Here is a 19834-nt window from a genome sequence, read left to right as displayed (position 1 = left end):
TCAAAATGTATTTTTAGAATAGCACAATAAAATAAAGCTTCTTTTTTCTTTCCAGGATCAGGCAACTGATTTTTAGATCATTTCTTTATCAAGAAGTCCTCAAATTATGCTGTTTAACCTACATAGAATAAAAATAGCTAGAACTAATTACCTTAAATATATATCAATGGGGACCAGCACTGTGGATTAGCTGGTTAAGCCTCCACCAGCAGTGCCAGCAGCCAATATGGGCATGGGTTTGAGTCCCAGCTGCTCCAGTGCCAATCTAGCTCCCTGCTAATGCACCTGAGAAAGCAACAGAGGACGGTCCAAGTGTTTGGGAGACCCAGAAGTTCTTGGATCCTGGCTTTGGATTGACCCCAATCTGGCTGTTGCAGCCATTAGGGGAGTGAACCAGCAGATGGAAGACTCTCTCTGTCTCTCCCTCTCTCTCTAACTCTGCCTCTTAAATAAATAAATAAATCTCCAAAATAATATATATCAATGAACTTTTTTTTTTAACCACCCAAATAATTACAGATTTGTACAAGTAGCAACATTCTCATGAGAAAGCTTCTTTGAAAAGGGAAAGAAACCAAGATTTGATTCAGATGACAAATGCTCAGCCTATTAAAGACAGCCTGCATCTAACATGTTGTTTGTATTGGTAAATATAGAAATTAATAGAAAAAAAAATCCAGTGTTTTATAATTTTTCTTTTTTGTTCATCTAGAAATGTTTTGGAAATAAAGGAGTAAGGAATAACACATTTTTTTTATTCAGAACACTTATAACCCTAAACTTTTAGTGATATAACTGTCACCTGAGCTTATGGTTAAAAAAAAAAAAAGTAATAGAAAAGTGCTGTATCATTTGGAAATAAACATTTTAGTAAATATTTTATTATTCTAAAATAAATCCTAATAAATGACTGAAGGTTATAATTAGTGTTACCCATCTAGTTACAATTAATTTAAAAATATATTAATGTAAAGTAGACCAAAAGATGTAATGAAAAGACATTTATATGTATTTCTTCAAACTGTTATGGAAGAATAACAATAGATTTTTATATCAAAATAAACTACTTTCTTGAAAAAATATATTTATTTGAATATCTACTCGAGAAAATTTCTAAATGTTCTAAGAAAACATAAAAACAAAGTCCTCATGCTGGCTGACTATAATCTTTGCTCCAAACTTCAAAGGAACAGTTTGAAATGAAACACTGTTTCTATTAATTAAAGTACTACAGAACTAACACTCACCATTTATATTCAGACAACAATACTATTGGTAAATTTTACTTATACAATGGTTAAGTAAATTCCAATTATAAGTTAAGTATTCAGATATAAATGATGCCTTATACTAGAAATAAGAATACAGCAAATTCTATTTAGGAACACCTCATTTATATGATATTTTACAGTCAAAGGATTTTAAATTTATTAAAGTATTAAAATTTGCTTTTCTGAAAATACAACATGAAACAGAAAATCATATTAGGTTTTCTGTAAGGAATATAATCATTTGTATCCTACAGGAATATTCTGATGCTTCAGGGAATATTAAAGTTCCTCACTATGCCACTGAGATATTTCTATTTAGTATTGAATAATTCATTATTTTACATCATCTGCATCAGTCACTACCACTTTTCATTGATCGATTTTTTATTTGTGATATTCTTAACCAAGGAAAAACTGCACTAAAAAATTGTATGTAATTACAAGTCAACAGGTTTTGGTTAACTGGCTAATTCCTGTTCTACAGAATAAAGACATACAATTAAGAATAGGGGCCTTAATACAACTATTTCCCTAAAAAGAATACTCTTATTTCAAGATTTATATAAACTTCCTGGGTAATGAAGACCCCAGAAGTATGCAAAGCAAATGAAATGTAACAAATCCATAAAAAATTAATCAGAAAAACAAAAACTCTCTGAATTATAGATTTATTCAAAAACAAGTACTTAAAATTTTAGTAAATTCACGGACTGATGATTTGAACCTACTGGACATACAACATTACAGTCTTCCCTTCTAGAAGTTTTATTAAATAATTAACATATATTCAGAGTACTTTTTTAAAACCAAATACCCAATGGTTTTAACACTCTACAAATCTCAAAGTAATCAAGAAACGAGTTCAGTAATTAATGAGATACCAGTTGAACTCATGGTTCTACTAGCCATATAGCACTGGTATATGAACTGTTTACTCATTATTAAACAGTAGTCTGAAAATATATGTTATATAGTGTTATTCACATTTTTTTTTTTTTTTTTTACAACAAACCTTCCACCATACCAGAAAGGTACGAGCACAGGGAGCAGGGGGCCACCCTACTACTTCCAGTACCAACGGTACACCAGAGAATTTCCTGATGTAGATCCCTCAAAGTCCAACAATCCTGGATTTAACTTGTTGAAAATCCCAATGATCATGAAACTGACAGATCAAAGTCAAAAATAGATCTATCACTGTTTCCTTTCTAATGTTATGATTTTATTCAGTATATAAAAATTGGAACACACAATTATAAGCTAGGTGGACTGCTTTTCATCTGGAGAGTATGTATGTATGTGTATAAATAACTGCTGGTGGGATGGGGATTGCTGCAGAAAAAGTTGAGACCTTTCCATGCACAGAGTCCTCATTGTGAATGTATCAGACTCTTACACAGATAGAGTTAGTGACTAATCCATTTCAGATGAAAAACAGGGAGCAGGGGTTAGCATAGGAAGATGCTTATAGTTAAGTTAAAGAAACATATATAAGGAATTTTACAGATATGATCAAATTTTCTTTCTACATAATTAAAGTCATTAAGAAACCTCTATGTATTTGCTCGTATCAGGTTCTTATTTAGAAATTCATTTACTTTTCTTTGATCAATTTAGCATATCTTAGAATCATTTACTCCCACAAAAAATTAAAAGATCATTTTAGGAGTTTGGCTACAGAAGTTTTTATCAACATTCCTAAAGCTTTGCGGCCAAAGCCAAAAAAGAAAAACAAACAAACAAAAAACCCAACACATACACAGAATAGCAGAGTAGCAACAGCAGGAGCAGCAGCACAAAGCATGCAGTAAGTGTCATAGTACATCACAAAAACTTCAAGTTCTGCAACCACAGGCAAAGGGTAAAGAGATAGGGGTAGAAAGCCTCAGGGTGGGTACACAGAGTGCAATAGTATCTTACACGTCTGCCTTTGCTAGCTGGAGTACAGGACGGAGAGCGCTTCAACAGAGAAAGGAGAATACTACATGTTACAAATAGTTACGCACCAAAGACTTTCAGTGACTACTAATGCATTAACAGACAAAGTATAGAAACATACACATAAAGCCACGTTTTTGTATAGTTTGAAAGTACATATATTTTCAGGGAAATCTAAAGAATAAGACAGTAAAGAAACAGTAGTTGAAACTATGTTTAAATTTGGCAATGTCTTCTTTGGTCCATGAGCAAATGAAAGTGGTATCCACCAAAGTGGTGGACAATTTCTCTTAATGGAAAGGTTGGTTGTGGTAAGCTGAAATATATGACTACAAAAGGATTTAAGTACATCTGATTTAGTATCACAAGGATTAAATATGTAACTACTAAGCCTGTTTTAAACATTTACCTACCGGCCGGTGCCAAGGCTCAACAGGCTAATCCTCCGCCTAGCGGCTCCGGCACACCAGGTTCTAGTCCCGGTCGGGGCGCCGGATTCTGTCCCGGTTGCCCCTCTTCCAGGCCAGCTCTCTGCTGTGGCCCGGGAGTGCAGTGGAGGATGGCCCAAGTGCTTGGGCCCTGCACCCCATGGGAAACCAGGAGAAGCACCTGGCTCCTGCCTTCAGATCAGCGCAGTGCGCCGGCCGCAGCGGCCATTGGAGGGTGAACCAACAGAAAAGGAAGACCTTTCTCTCTGTCTCTCTCACACTGTCCACTCTGCCTGTCAAAAAAAAAAAAAAAAAAAAAAAAAAAAAAAGAAAGAAACAACAACAACATCATTTACCTACCAATATCATTGTTTAAAAATTATTTTTTTAAATGATGAGCACTGTCAGGAATTCAGAACAACTGATAAAGAACTAAAACAAAAACAATATTGTTCATTCTGACTAGACTTCAGAGACTTCAGGCCTTTGTTAAAAGGAGGACTTTAATCTTTTTGTCATATTAAGAAAAGGTAACAAGCACTTAAAATATTTGTCAAGTTTCTGAAACTTTGTGATTCTCACAGAGCTTCTCTAATATGGCATGCATGTATTTAGGCAATCTCCTCTATCAGTTCAACCAAATACTTGTGAATTTGTAATGTATCAGGCATTATGCAGACTTTTTAAAGGATTGAAAGATAAATAAGGCCGAGCAGTTCACAAACTGGCAAGGAAGTCATTGCACCAGCAACAATGGAACAAGTACAATCACTGAGACACAAGGTTTGTATGGGAACTTAGAGGGATACACAAGATTTTTTTATGGGGACCTGGAGGGCAGTTTATAGAATGGATCTAAAAGAATTCTAGATCTCAAAGAAAAGTTTGAGAATAAGAAATATCATTCAACATTATCAGTGTTACTGTTAAAATAACTCTTGGCAGACTGGTAAGATAGGAAATTCTTTCTATAGGAAACTAGAAATAAAGGTGACTTGAACACTGTCCCAAATAGTTAATTAAGAGCAAACCAGGATTAGAATAACTACAGAGGAGCTGGCATAGTAAGTAAAGCCACTTCCTGTGGTGTTGGCATCCCACATGGGAGCCCTTCAAGTCTCAGTTGCTCTACTTGCCATCTAGCTTCCTGCTAATGGCCTGAGAAGGAAGCAGAAGATGGCCCAAGTGTTTGGGCCTTGCACCCACGTGGGAGACCCAGAGGAAGCTCCTCTGGCTCCTGGCTTCTGGTTGGCCCAGCTCTGGTCTTTACGGCTATTTGGGGAGCAAACCAGCGGATGGAAGATCTCAGTCTTGTCTCTCTCTCTCTAACTCTGCCCTTCAAATAAATAAATAAATCTTTTTAAAAAACTTATCAATTGGATGACACATTATAAAAAAAGAACTATAGAGTTCTAAGTTTTTATTTTTCAGTCTAGTTAGTCTTTATTATGGTGATGAAAGTCAGATTCAAAGCACTTATTTTCCCTTGAAATTAATAGCATCACTTCCCTTATCCTCCGTGCTTCTAAAAACAACCAAATAACAATCCCCAATCCTTCCTCCATTATTTGTCTCCTCTCTTCCTTAATAATCACAATAGCCAACATTTATTGTGTGCGAAATGTATGCAGATACTCTCCAAAGTGCTATATATATATGAATTCTTAATTGTCATAGAACCCTATAAAACAGGTACTAAGCTCCCCATTTTAAAGATGAAAACAGAATCACTTACCTAAAATCATAAAACATGTTAAACAGTGAAGCTAGGATTTAAATCTCTCCAGACTTCTCAAAAATGATATGCAATCACTGTCTTTACACCTTAACCCCTCAATTTACTTCATCACACAATACCATCTGGCTTCTGTTTTGATCATTCTAACACTGGTGAGTTGTTTGCCCTCTCTGATCAGTCAACTCTTCTGAGGCTGCCGTTCATTCACCTCCAGAAAACTCGACAGTATCTTAGTTTTTGTGATAGTAACCTCATCCTTTTCTTACCATTGCTCTTCCTGCTCTTTTGGTGAGTGTTCCTCCTCTAACCCCTCTCCAATACAGGAGATCCCAAGGTTCTGTTCAAGCCTTACTGCTCTTCCCATGCTGCCATCTTCTCCCTGCGGTATCTCACCCAGTTTCAACTGTGCTGTTAATTCCAACTCTCTATTGCCAGTTTATCCACTTCCTCAAGTTTCTGACTCATATATCTCAAGGTAAGCTAAACTTTTCCACATGGCTATCCCTTAGGCACCTCAAACCTAGAAGTCAATTTTTATGTTTTCAGTAGACAAGGGTAAACTTTTTCTTTACATGCAATTAGAGGAAAACTCTAACTCACTCTCCCCCTCCCTGCTTACCCTCCCCAACAGTGTCTTTTATTTTTCTCCTGGATTTATTTATTTATTTGAATGTCAGAGTTACACAGAGAGAGAAGGAGAGGCAGAGGGGCAGGGGTGTCTTCCATCCGCTGGTTCACTCCCCAGTTGGCCGTAATGGCCAGAACTGCACTGATCTGAAGCCAGCATCCAGGAGCTTCTTCCGGGTCTCCCATGCAGATGAAGGGGCCCAAGGACTTGGGCCATCTTCTACTGCTTTCCCAGGCAATAGCAGAGTACTGGATCGGAAATGGAGCAGCTAGGACTCGAACCAGCACCCATACGGGATGCCAGCACTGCAGGTGGCAGCTTTACCTGATATGCCACAGCACTGGCCCCTACTATGGTTTTCCATAAATGCTGAAATCGGATTCACGGTAAACCAGAACCTTATCTTAATGTGCAATCATATTACCACTTTAAAGCATGTGTTTTATATCCTTAAGAATCTAAATGCCTAATAGAAATCTTTAGCTCTGAAAATGGCCTGGGAATGCATTAGAAGATGGCCCAAGTGCTTGGGTTCCTGCACCCACACGGGAGACCTGGAGAAGACTCCTGGCTTTGGATTGTCCCAGCTCTAGCTGTTGCAGCAATTTGGGGAGTGAACCAGCAGATAGAAGATCTCTGTCTGTAACTATGCCTCTCAAACAAATGGAAAGCTCATAGGAGAAAAAAAAGGAAAGAAAGTTTTACATTAAATATTTAGGTTGCAGAACCCAAGCATGTCAAAAATTGAATACCTATTCAAAATCATTTTACTATGACTTTGAACATAAAATGAATGAACAGTAATTCTTTGAAGGATAGTCATAGTTATGAACAAGAAACAACAGAAACAGAAGTTTGCACCATAAAACAGTAGTTAAGGACATATTCTTAAAATGGAAGTTTACTGCAGTCTTCCCTCTGGCAGATAAAAATCATTTTCCAAGGGTAATATGATTCAATATTTCTGAAGGAGAGCACTGTGATTCATTCTGTTGGAGAGTGGAAGGCTGAAGTGGTGAAGAACTGAGAGAGCATTTAATTGAAACTGAACCGATTGATAAGAAGGGAAGCTAAGGAGAATGTAAGAAGGGAGGCAACAGCCTATGAAGAGTAAAGAAACAGTAACCATTATTATTGAGGATATTACATACACTGCTTATCTGAATCTTCAAACAACCCTGGGAGATTGGTACATTATACTTCCTACTTGTAAGAAGAGCAAGGAGAGATGAAGAAGGGTAAGACAGTGTCTTCCAAACTACATATGCAGAGAGTATTATTGACAGGATTTGAGCCAGCTTATTTGCTTAATTAATAAATTGGGAGAACAAAGGTTAAAAATCATGCCTTTTAAGAGCTGCAGAATAAATCACAAAGATTTGGAAGCTTTTGTAAACTCAACTCCTTTTTACATTTACCAACAGTTTGTACTCTTAAAAACCTTAGATGTATGTTAGAACTGAGCTTATGATGTATAATACAGGGTGAAGGATAAGAAAGGTTATGCCTGGAAGACGAGGAACAGGGAAACTGCTGTGACTTGACGGCTCAGTGGGAGCTGGGTGGTGGCTATGTAAGAGGAATATGAGCTTGGAAATGTGCTATGGACTTGGGCTGAGGGACACATTCCTACGGGATCTTCTTTATTTGCTCCTTTATTTGCTAAAACATATATTATTTCTATGTGTTACAATTAAAGACCTTTCTTTGGGAAGAAGGGGATGGAGATAAGAGTTTGTCAGAAAGAAAACTGAAAATGGTATTCTAATGGGAAAAACTAAAATAATTTACTCAAATTTCCTTCCCATTCTTTCTTACATAAGTGATACCGATACGGAAATATCATATTGTATTTAAAAATACTGAATAGAAGAATGTAAATGCAATAATACTCAATATTAAGCGAGTTCTTTTTTCATTATGCCACAGAATTAACCAGAATAATTTCCTGTCTCAAGAATAAAAGTTTCCATTTAAAACGGAACTGTACACACTTGGCTATGTTTCAAAACATACACAAATTGCTATTTTGTTCCATAATTTAAAAAACTCAAATCAGGAGGTTCCTTTAATGGAAAATTATACTAAATTCTCTTCTGAATATGATAAATATTCTACTTAACAAAAGATAAGGAATAAAACATTGAAAGATTTTCCTGGTTTTAAAAACAGTTCCATGCATGCTATTTGCATTTGAATCAATTTTCTTGCCCCATTTCATTGCCTCATTTCTGGAAAGACTGAATGTTTAATAGGATAACAAAATGTTTTACAACAAATAACACTGTGCCATCTAATGTGGAATAAAGAGAATGTATATCCCAGGCAGTACTGTAAAGAGAATAAATGATATATGTTTAATAGGATCTTCTAAATTATTCAATTTATAGAATTCAGTAGAGAAAATAATAATGCAGTCAATTTATAGTGCATATATAGCATCTGTTAACTACAATCACTTTCTACATTAGAAGAGAAATACTATCAGCATTAAAATGAATTTATTCTCTATTACTGTTTTATAATAACATCTATTAGAAAATAAAAGTGATATTTCTTCTGATTACAGTACAAGGGGTTTATTTTTAACCAAAACAGAAATTAAACAGTATAGTGCTGAAAAGAAAACTAAAAGTAAAATAGAAATCATGAAAAATAAAAATGTGCAAGTATTTGTATATATAGTGACAATAATTAAGCATTTCAGTCTTAAGAATTCTTGCAAAAAATGAAAATACAGAGATTCTCCAAAGGCCAAAGCATTTTTCAAAGTTTATCATTACTTTCTTATGTTTAATAATGATAAATTCTTTATTATTTTAAGATAAGAAGCATAGTTTGGCCCAGGTAAATTTTTAATTGTGATATTTCTAAAACTGACTGCATTACGAAATAAATATTAATAATATAATAAATTCTTCAAATCAATTCACTGATGTCTTTTACTGAAGGATGCATTGGTTTGAAAATCAAAGACTTACGTCATCCAAAAAATCAATCAGTGAAGATGAGGAAGAAGAAAAGGAATCCTATTTAACGAATACAGCAATAAAAAAATAGAAAATATGGATGAAGCAATTTAATAAGAACAAATAATAAATCAAAAATTTGTAAAACAATTGAAAGGCAAATGACATTAATTCAAATAAATAAATGAGAAAAGCAGTCACTCTCATTGTTCCCAAAAAATCAGAGATACATTTATTATTAAAGAATGATTCTTTTTCCCTTTGACAAAGAAATGTATATTATTCATATACTGTGTCCAAAATGTAATAATATGAAACTTGTTAGTAATCAAATTAAGTGTAAGCATTTTAGAAGGTAAACAACTAAAAGCAAGATACAGAATCTTTGCTTCTAATTCTTCTCATCAGAATATAAACTATTTGAGAGAGACTTGGTCACTATGGTACCTCCAGTACTTAGAACAGTGCCTTAGACATACATACATGATTATTGGTTGAATATATAATCATCATCTTAAATTTTCTGAGATAAAATCATACTATATAATATGAATCTGATTTTTCTCCAACAAAAATTTTTAAATACAAAGGGTTAACAAAGAGTTACATAACCACTATTTCATTATTGTGGAATCTGCCTAACAGAATCTTTGTAATACTTGTAACAAAAACATTCCTAATTGTATACTTTCCAACAAATGAATTGATTTGGAATAAGAACCAATTGTGATCATCAACACTTTCACTTATTTCTTATTTAGGGCTTTAAGATGAGAAAGAAAAGTAATAAAATTACTTCAAAAATTGGTATTTGTTCTGCTTTACTGTTTCTCAGAGAAGATGAAACTACTTTTAAGTCTTACAAAGATTCTCATTCTTACATGTTCTGTTAAATATAAACGCGATTATAGTCTCTATAAGAATGGAGAACATATTATTTCCCTAGTATGTTGTTGTTTACATAGATTCTAGTTTCTTTTTTCTTGGAACCAATAAAACAGTTTCATTACTAGAGAACTTTAAATAACAAAGTAAATTTAAATTCACCACAAAAGATACCTGAAAAGTTTAATACTTACTTCAAATTGATCCAGAGCATCGGTAGGCGTATTCAAAAATGCCAAGAAAGAATGCTGTGAGTCTTGGTGCTCTATACCTAGAAGACAGCAGCAACTTTTTAAAAAACTAAAACAATAACAACTAATTTTCATGGGTAACCTTTTTTGTCTTAAACTATTAAGAGCTATTAACAAACTATAGTATTTCAAAACTGATCTGAAGTATTAACTCTTAAATATTTTAAAACTAAAATAATCAGTTTCCTAGAATATCATTTAAAGGTTAAATTATACTGATTTCCATAAAATATTTGTTTGTTGAATACTTTGATTTATCGAATTTGTACTTTTGCTTACTCTTTGGTAGATTTGAAAACATATAAAGAATAGTGGTCTATCTATGTCTGACTTTTCTAACCTAATTTATCACCAAATAAGGTTTCTGTTTTGAAAGTCCAATGAAGCAGGGTATGTATTAAAATAACAAAATCATTTAAAAGAAAATAATGCAAAGATTAAAAATAATAATAATAATAATAATTATGAAGACACTTTCATTAATCTGATTTGTTACTGTTTAACTGACAGAATGAAGACTCCCAAAACCTTGTTTTTCTCAGATGAATTTAAAAAGTTTTTTAAAAAATCATATCTATCTCTTGGCTATGGTATTAACTTTAAATGCATACTTTCTAAAATACTAATTTTTTTTTTTTTTTTTACAGGCAGAGTGGACAGTGAGAGAGAGAAAGGTCATCCTTTTGCCATTGGTTCACCCTCCAATGGCCACTACAGCTGGCGCACTGCGGCCGGCGCACTGTGGCCAGCGCACTGCGCCTATCTGAAGGTAGGAGCCAGGAGCCAGGTGCTTGGGCCATCCTCCACTGCACTCCTGGGCCACAGCAGAGAGCTGGCCTGGAAGAGGGGCAACTGCGACAGAATCCAGTGCCCCGACTGGGACTAGAACCCAGTGTGCTGGCGCTGCAAGGCAGAGGATTAGCCTATTGAGCCGCGGCGCCGGCCCCTCTAAAATAATTCTTAAAACATCTAAGTAATGATAAATACAAAGGAGGAAAAAACAGAAAAAAACCAATTGTGTATTTTGACTCCCATAGCTTTAAGAACTGACATGAAGTAAGTTGTGTGTATTTCATATTACTCTCTGATAATACACCAGAATTATGAGGTAAGGCAATATGCTCAGAAATTCATTCAGTCAACAAATATTTATTGAGAGCCTATTATGTGCCAAACACTGTTTATGATATTTGGGATATAAGAGCAAATAAACAAATAAAAAAAATTCTTGGCCTCATTATGTAAATATTACATTGTAGTACTTAAGAAGTATATGAAATTACAGCATACAATAAAATGCTATTACGCAATATTCAACATTCAAATAAAAAACCTTTGGTTAACATACTTTAATAAAATAATGTGATAAACTTCAATAAAACAGTGCGATGAACTGAATTAATTACACTTAGGTCTAGTCTAAAAATGATGCAGTCAGTGTCATCTAGTATCCAAGTCCTACTCTGCACTGCTTTCTCTTTCCTATGACACTGCCCTTAGGACCACAAGTTGCCCATGTCTTGTATATATTTGACATCTTTTCAGTAAATAATTTGTCTTCCTTCATTCTTCATGAAATAAAAACCTAGGTTGGTTCTAATTTTAGCATGACTGTGCTCCTGATCTAAACTCCTACTCACTGTTTCTGGGCTCTTTCTTTTCTTGTTAATTAAGAAATGTAATCAATGAAAATTTATTGAATATCAAATATTTTAATAATTTTACATAATGGCCGGTGCCGTGGCTCACTAGGCTAATCCTCCGCCTAGCGGCGCCGGCACACTGGGTTCTAGTCCCGGTCGGGGCACCGGATTCTGTCCCGGTTGCCCCTCTTCCAGGCCAGCTCTCTGCTGTGACCCGGGAGTGCAGTGGAGGATGGCCCAAGTGCTTGGGCCCTGCACCCCATGGGAGACCAGGAGAAGCACCTGGCTCCTGCCTTCGGATCAGCGCGGTGCGCCGGCCGCAGCGCGCCGGCCGCGGCAGCCATTGGAGGGTGAACCAACGGCAAAGGAAGACCTTTCTCTCTCTCTCTCTCTCTCTCACTGTCCACTCTGCCTGTCAATAATAATAATAATAATTTTACATATTTACAGACACATAAAACCATATATACATATACATATAAAATTAGAAGACAGAGTAATATAATAAGCACATGCTCCTGTCCTTTGGTTCACTTCCCAAATGTCTGCAAGTGGCAGGTGCTAAAGCCAGGAGCTGGGAACTCAATAGGTTTCCCAGGTGGGTGGTGGGAACCCAATTATACTTGAGTCATTACTGCTGCCTCCCAGGCCTAGACTGGGACCTGCAACATGGACATTCCATATGAGTGCTGGGTTGAGTACCAGCTGCTCCACTTCTGATCCAGCTCCCTGCTAATGCATCTTGGAAAGCAGCAGAGGATGGTCCAAATCCTTGGGCTGCTACACCACATGGAAGACCAGGAAGAAGCTCCTTGCTCCTGGCTTCAGCCCGGCCCTGCTCTAGCTATTGAAGCCATTTAGGGAGCTGAACAAGAGGATGGAATATCTCTTTCTCTGTCTCTCCCTCCCTCTGTAACTCTGCCTTTCAAATAAATAAATAAATAAATCTTTAAAAAAGTTCGAATTTTATTAAGTTTCATATTCTTTTTTTTTTTTTAATTGAAATGCAGAAAAAAAAATTGGGGTGGGCAGAGGCAGTAGACTGAAGCTTTAAAATGTCAAGGAACATGAAAAAAAAAAAAAAAGAAACGCAGAGAGCAGTATCTCTCTTCAACTGGTTCATTCCTCAAATGATTGCAACTGCCAGAGTTGGACCTGGCTGAAGCCGGGAGCCTGGAACTCATCGAGTTCTCTCATGTGAGTAGACAGGGATCCAAGTACTTGGACAAGGGCATGCATTAGTAGGAAGCTGGAATCAGAAGTGGAGCCCAGACTTGAAACCAGGCTCTACAATATGGGATGCAAGCATCCCAAGTGGCACCTTAATTGCTGTGCCTAACATCTGCCTCTTCACATTTTTAATGTCCACATTATGGAAACAAAGCTTCATGTAATAAAGTTATCAAGCTCTATGAGTTTGCTACCACATTATCAAAAATATTCAAGTAAAGATTTCAAAAAAATAGTAATAAATCCTAGGAAGTTTCAAAGAGCAAGCAACTTAAATAACAAACTGGAAGATGACACTGACATGCCAAAATAATTAATCATTACTGAAAGATCCTATTAATACTAATTAGATTCATCTTTAGTTATTTCATATATTGTTTCTTCAACAAATCTGGGAATGAATTGCCCCATAAGCTGTGTACATTTTAGGTACACAAAAAGTGCAAATGAATATTTATTTGTTAGAGTATCCTCACCAAGTTTTCTACATTAACACACACTGCCATTGTTAGAGTGACTACCTCATACAAGGACATCTGAGAATCAAATAAAGTACATTACAAAAAAACTTTACCCAATCACAAAAATGTTACTTATGAAACAGTCCATGGCACTGAAAAAAGTCAAATTTATGGCAAAATATCTTTTGTTACTATGAAACCTTTAAAATAACAAGTTAAAAAAATGACCCAGACACCAGTCTTGCCAAATATGTATGCATGCATCAGGCATACATATATGTATTCATAAATGAGCACCAGAACTGTTTATGTGAACAATTCTCCCACCTACATGATAAACTGACTCTTATTTAGTAAGATGTATTCAAAATGGAATAGTAAGTTGTGTAAGATGCAAACAGACACTCCCATACCCTTTTCAGATCTAAGTTCTTCAGTGTCCTTTATCAGTTGTTCCATTTCTGATAGCAGCTCCAAGTTCTTCTTCTCTGCATCTTTTAGTTTACTTAAATAAGAGGAAAAAAGAGAAAATGTCGTTCATTTTTACTGCTGGACAGTCACCTTTTTTTTTTTTTAAAGATTTATTTATTTAAATGAAAGGTAGAGATACACAGAGATAAAGGTGAGTCAGAGAGAGTCAGAGCGATATCTTTCATCTGCTGGTTCACTCCCCAAATGACCACAATGGAGAGGGTGGAGCCAGGCCAAATCAAGGAACCAGGAGCTTCATCTGGTTCTCCAATGTGAGTAGGGGAACAATCAACTCGACTATCTTCCATTGCTTCCCTAGGTGCAATAGCAGGGAGCTAGATCAGAAGTAGAGCAACCAGGACCAGAACGGGTGCTCATATGAGATGCTGGCATCACAGGTGGCAGCTTAACCCACTGCACTACAATGCTGGCCCCAAGTGAGTAATCTTGTATGCTGCTGGACTTATTTGGTCTAAATGTCTGTTATCCTAAATTAGGGGACCACAGGCAGGACAAATACAGCTTGCAACTTATTTCCATATAAATCAAGTTTTACTAGAAAACAGGTAGGCCCATTCATTTCAGGACTGAATATAATTGTTTGTGAACTATAACAGCAGAGTCCAATAGTTGAAAAGGAGGCTACAGAGGCACTTCAAGGCCTAAAATAATTAGAAAAAGTTTATTGGACCTGAGGTAAATTAAATTTTAAAAGATGTTACAAAATTGACAGTTACTTTTTAGCATTATGTTAGATATCATTCAGACAACCAACAGAGCAGATTATATACATGTAAGTTTACAATTCTCATTTCGATTTATATACCTGATTTATGAAATGTATAAACTTAGATGTCCTGAGCATAAGAAGAAAGGTTTGCTCTTATTCCATGTTGCAACACCAAAACATGATATTCAGTACTTCTTTAAGTTGGGTCAATTCAGATTCTCTAGCAAAAGTTTTTCCTCCCTTTCACCACCCCACTAGCACATTTAAGTAAAACATACTTAATTTATGGTTGCATTATTTATAATAAAGTATATAAATAAAAAGTTTATAAACCAAGAAGGACACCATGTATCTGGCCTTTAATCTGATTCAAATTATTAATGACTTTAGTTTAAGGACTCTGATTTCCCATGAGTAAAAACTGAATTTATAGGCATTCTTACTCTTGGAACTTTTGGTGTATTGAAAGTCCAAAAGATTTTCATATTTATAGTTTCATTTGTGATATGAACTTTGAATTGTTCCTCTTATCTAGAATGAGCTGTTTCAAATCATTGTTATTATTAAATCCAATTATTATTTTTCATTGTATCATCTATGTCTTAAGAGTATACTTTTTTCTAGTATTATGACAAAAACTGAGAGAATATATTCATTAGCTAACTGCATCAGAGACTGTAATAAACATCTTTTTTTAAAATAAAGGAAAATGAAAATAATTAAAATGAACAGATAATATCCTATTATGAAATTCACTATGAATGAAATCTTTAAAGTTTTTTTATTTTTTTTTTATTTTTTTTTATTTTTTGACAGGCAGAGTGGACAGTGAGAGAGAGAGACAGAGAGAAAGGTCTTCCTTTGCCGTTGGTTCACCCTCCAATGGCCGCCGCGGCCGGCGCGCTGCGGCCGGCGCACCGCGCTGATCCGATGGCAGGAGCCAGGAGCCAGGTGCTTTTCCTGGTCTCCCATGGGGTGCAGGGCCCAAGCACCTGGGCCATCCTCCACTGCACTCCCTGGCCACAGCAGAGAGCTGGCCTGGAAGAGGGGCAACCGGGACAGAATCCGGCGCCCCGACCGGGACTAGAACCCGGTGTGCCGGCGCCGCTAGGCGGAGGATTAGCCCAGTGAGCCGCGGCGCCAGCCCTGAATGAAATCTTTATAAAAGACCAATGGTAGCAATCACAATTTTCAGAAGACTATATATGTTCTGATCATAGCTTGTATTTCTATAGAAACATTTTATCCTTGAACACAGGGACTTTATATTTAACAGAATAGAATTTGAGAGTCAACTAATTTTATAAATAAGTGGAAAAGTAAATAATATATTAATACCTAATACTAGTAAGTTTACTTTATGGACAACTCAGAAAAAAACAAGGCTATACTAAAATCTCATCACTACCTACAGGACTTGAAAGCATTTATTTTCTAATATTCACATCTTTTTCTGGTCATCACTTTTTTTCAAAAAAGCAACAGGTAGGAAATTAAACAAATTTCCAAATCATTTTTTACAAACTTAGAAATGATTCTACTAGGATGCTATTATTCAATCTTACCATTCTGTTATGATGTTAGATGCTTTAACTTTATTCAGTTCTTCTTGGATGGCTTGTTTGGCTCTTATTTCTGCATCCAGGGCCGACTGCAACTCCAATCTAGCGGACATATCCAGTTTTGCAAAACGACGCATTTTCCAGGGCATATCCTAAGAAATGATATGAATTGGTCTTTAGCTCCATCTGATTTTATTTTTGGCATTTCAATTTGGTAATCCAAATAAATTTGGAAGCCATTTATACGTGCTATCATTCTCTAACAACAGAATAGAAATATTACCTGTGGGAATATATTGTTTTTCATTCAATTCAGAAATTATAAACTCTTACATAAAAAGTGAGCTCTTTTTCATAGTTATTTCCCTTGTAGTCAACCACATGAACTGCAGTTAAACAGCTAGGTAAATAGTTTCCTAAACTGGAAAAGACCTGAAATAACTTCTCATGAAAAACTTTACAGTGAGTTAAGGGTTAGACAAACTGATATAAGTAATCAGATTTATAATAGTGTTTTGTGAGACTTATTTTTTTAAAAGGTAAGAATAAGAGACTTTATTTCAGGCCCAGAGCTTTTTCTGTAGAATCACTTTGTGGGATGGCAGATGGATCTAGGGTAGGAGTTCCCAAGCTGTGTCTATTTTGAATTCTCTTCAGACCTTAGCAGAAAGTTAGCTCTGTGCTTGGAACAAAGCAGGTACCCACAAGCAAATTCAAGTTATATTTAATAGAGATACAGCTGCTTGAGTCCACAGAAACAGCAGTGAAAATGACAGTTGAGATTGTCACACAGTGATCAAGTGCTCTGTCTTCCAGTTACTTAAACAGAAAAGCTACTTATGCAGTTTGGTATACAGTCTTTTTAGAGAGAGATAAGGGAGAATAATGTTTTCCACGCTGAACAGGCCTCTAAGTAAAATACTTGATCCATTTCTTTGGAAGCTGATTTTTGCTCTTTTACTTCTGTTAGCACCAGGAACTGATTGCCTCATTTTGGCTAGGTCTTTTCCAATTCCATCTTCAGAAGAGTTGATTAAGAAATGCATCCATTTTTCTCAGATGACCGAAGGAAATGGGAACATTAGTGTTTACAATAAAATTCCATCATTATGCTTCTACATGTTCACAGGGTGCTCCCTTCCAAAAACAGCTAATCAGTTGTGTGGGAAGGACTCTTGTTCATCCAGCTTTGGCAAAGGGATATTAATTACTGGGGGGGGGGGGGGGGCGGGGGGGGCAAAATACTCCTCCACCACACGATGGGAGTTTTGTAGTTCTTCAGCACAGTTGCCTTCTACTACACTGTCGGATCTCAAGTATAGACATCTGTCTTTCAGGACTGACTCCATAGGCTCCACCCCATCCGTGTGCACCTCACGCAGCTGGTCGGCGAAGGCGATGGCTTTCTCCAGCTGTGATACGGCCTCCTGACTGCCTAAGTCCACGAGCGCTAGACACTCCAGGTGCTCAATCACCTCTGCCGTCACCCGGCCACTTCTCTGAGGATCTGCCTTGGCAGTGAAGGCCCGGAACCCACCGAGGGGAGTCCGAAGGCCCAGCCATATTGCCTGCGCTCACATGTCTCCCCTTCTCGGCACCCGTAGTGCACCACTGAGACTTATTTTTTCTAATATTTAAGTGACCATGAAAAATGTCAGGAGCTTACCGTTGCTCGTGTACCCAAGCTAGAATTTCTTAATGCTTCCAATTCTTCAGTCATTTTAGAAGCTAAGGCTTGAAGGTATCCTCGTGCATCTTTTTCATCACTGACCCTAGAATATATAGAAAAAACAGAGATAAACTACAAAAGTAAAACGAACAGAAAACATTCAGTGAGGTACATATTATTTTAAAGCTCCATAAAGAAATATGTGAAGCCGGCAGCATGGCTCACTAGGCTAATCCTCCACCTGCGGTGCTGGCACACCGGGTTCTAGTCCCGGTCGGAGCACCAGATTCTGTCCCGGTTGCCCCTCTTCCAGGCCAGCTCTCTGCTGTGGCCAGGGAGTGCAGTGGAGGATGGCCCAAGTACTTGGGCCTGCACCCCATAGGAGACCAGGATAAGTACCTGGCTCCTGCCATCGGACCAGCACGGTGCGCCGACTGCAGCGTGCCAGCTGCGGCAGCCATTGGAGGGTGAGCCAATGGCAAAAGGAAGACTTTTCTCTCTTTCTCTCTCTCTCACTGTCCACTCTGCCTGTCAAAAAAAAAAAAAAAAAAAAAAAAGAAATATGTGAGAGCAATTTAGAGTTGTTCTTAAATAACTTCCTTTAAATGTCTTCCCGGTAATAAGTCCAAATTAAAGTTGGTGATGTTTAGTGCAGTCTGAGTTACCCATCTCTCTTAAATTAGAAAAACTTCACAGTTGAACTCAGAATTAACCCTTTAAATGAACTCTTTAAACACATATGCAGTTGTGTGAGGCATTTCAAAATACTAAGGGGCTGAATGAGACTTTGGCACAGCAGGTTAATCCACTGCTTCTTATGCTGGCATCCCATATCAAAGTGCCAGTTCGAATCCCAGCTGCTCCACTTTTGATTCAGCTTACTGTTGATTTGATTGAGAAGGCAGAGGAAAATGGTACAAGTGCTTGGGTCCCTGTGATTCATGTAGGAGACCAGGATTGGAGTTTTTGGCTCCTGGCTTCAGTCTGATCCAGACATGGTAGTCATGGTCATTTTGGGGAGCAAGTCAGTAGACAGAAGATATCCCCCCACCTCTCTCTATCTTTGTCATGTTGCCTTTCAAAAATATGAATGATCTTAAAAAAAAAAAAAAGAATACTAAGACTTCTAATTAACTGGATTCTGACACTTTACCTCATGAAAACAACACACCCTTCTCAAAACCAAAACAAACTACATTTACAAAGTTTATTTGAAGTAGTATATTCCATGAAAAACAGGATTCTATAGTATTAAGCCCTTCTGTTTTCTAAAATGGAAAATAAAATAACAATCAAAGAGAAAAAATTGAAGTCTACTGAAATTCAGCTTCTATTTACAGTTTTTTTTTTCTTTTTAAACATTTATTTACTTATTTGAAAGGCAGAGTTACAGAGAGGCAGAGAAAGACAGAGAGATCTTTCATCCACTGGTTCACTCCCCAAGATGGCTACAATGGTCAGAGCTGGGCCGATCCAAAGCCAGGAGCCAGGATCTTCTTTCTGGGTCTCTCACATGGTTGCAAGAGCCCAAGCTCTTGGGCCATTTTCTACTGCTTTCCCAACCATAGCAGAGAGCTGGATTTGAAGTGGAACAACTGGGACTCAAACAGGTGCCTATACAGGATGCTGCCATAAAAGCCAGTGGCTTTACCCACTACACCACTGTGCGGGCCTCTCTACTTACTGTCTTTAGGTTATCCATAGAAGATAAATCTATTATGATTTTAGGTAGAAAAAATTTTCAAATATATTCAGTAAGACAAATTCTACATTTTATAATTTCTCAAGAAAAACTCTGCATTTGTTATTTTTTAATTTTTTTATTTGACAGCTATAGACAATGAGAGAGACAGAGAGAAAGGTCTTCCTTCCGTTGGTTCACCCCCCAAACGGCTGCTACGGTCGGAACTGCGCTGATCCAAAGCCAGGAGCCAGGTGCTTCCTCCTGGTCTCCCACGTG

The 19834-nt window shown here is 36.8% G+C and overlaps 1 protein-coding gene and 1 pseudogene across 26 annotated transcripts in view; both read right to left on the bottom strand.

The window, feature by feature from the left end:
* CDC42BPA (CDC42 binding protein kinase alpha) overlaps nucleotides 1-19834 on the bottom strand; it is a 343482-nt gene that overhangs the window by 67371 nt on the left and 256277 nt on the right. For 9 of the 26 annotated variants that reach the window (XR_016219088.1, XR_016219087.1, XM_051820822.3 and 6 more), the window contains 4 exons: nucleotides 17872-17977; nucleotides 16209-16357; nucleotides 13856-13947; nucleotides 10052-10128 (listed from right to left, as the gene is read on the bottom strand). Coding sequence is in view for 23 of the 26 variants with exons in the window: in XM_051820822.3 (XP_051676782.1) it covers nucleotides 10052-10128; nucleotides 13856-13947; nucleotides 16209-16357; nucleotides 17872-17977 (424 nt within the window). In the remaining 3 variants the exon portion in view is untranslated. Of the gene's footprint in view, nucleotides 1-3191; nucleotides 3231-8984; nucleotides 9033-10051; nucleotides 10129-13855; nucleotides 13948-16208; nucleotides 16358-17871; nucleotides 17978-19834 lie in introns of all 26 variants that reach the window. The other 17 variants (XM_008268130.5, XM_089311697.1, XM_089311695.1 and 14 more) reach the window with 3 other exon arrangements.
* Nucleotides 17360-17785, bottom strand: LOC149122642 (glutamyl-tRNA(Gln) amidotransferase subunit C, mitochondrial pseudogene; annotated as a pseudogene).

This window comes from Oryctolagus cuniculus, chromosome 13, assembly GCF_051225735.1.
Source record: "Oryctolagus cuniculus isolate XC-2025 breed Fujian yellow rabbit chromosome 13, ASM5122573v1, whole genome shotgun sequence".
NCBI lineage: Eukaryota > Metazoa > Chordata > Mammalia > Lagomorpha > Leporidae > Oryctolagus > Oryctolagus cuniculus.
The sequence above is the reverse complement of the archived record's forward strand: the minus strand, read 5'-3'. Positions and strand labels throughout refer to the sequence as shown.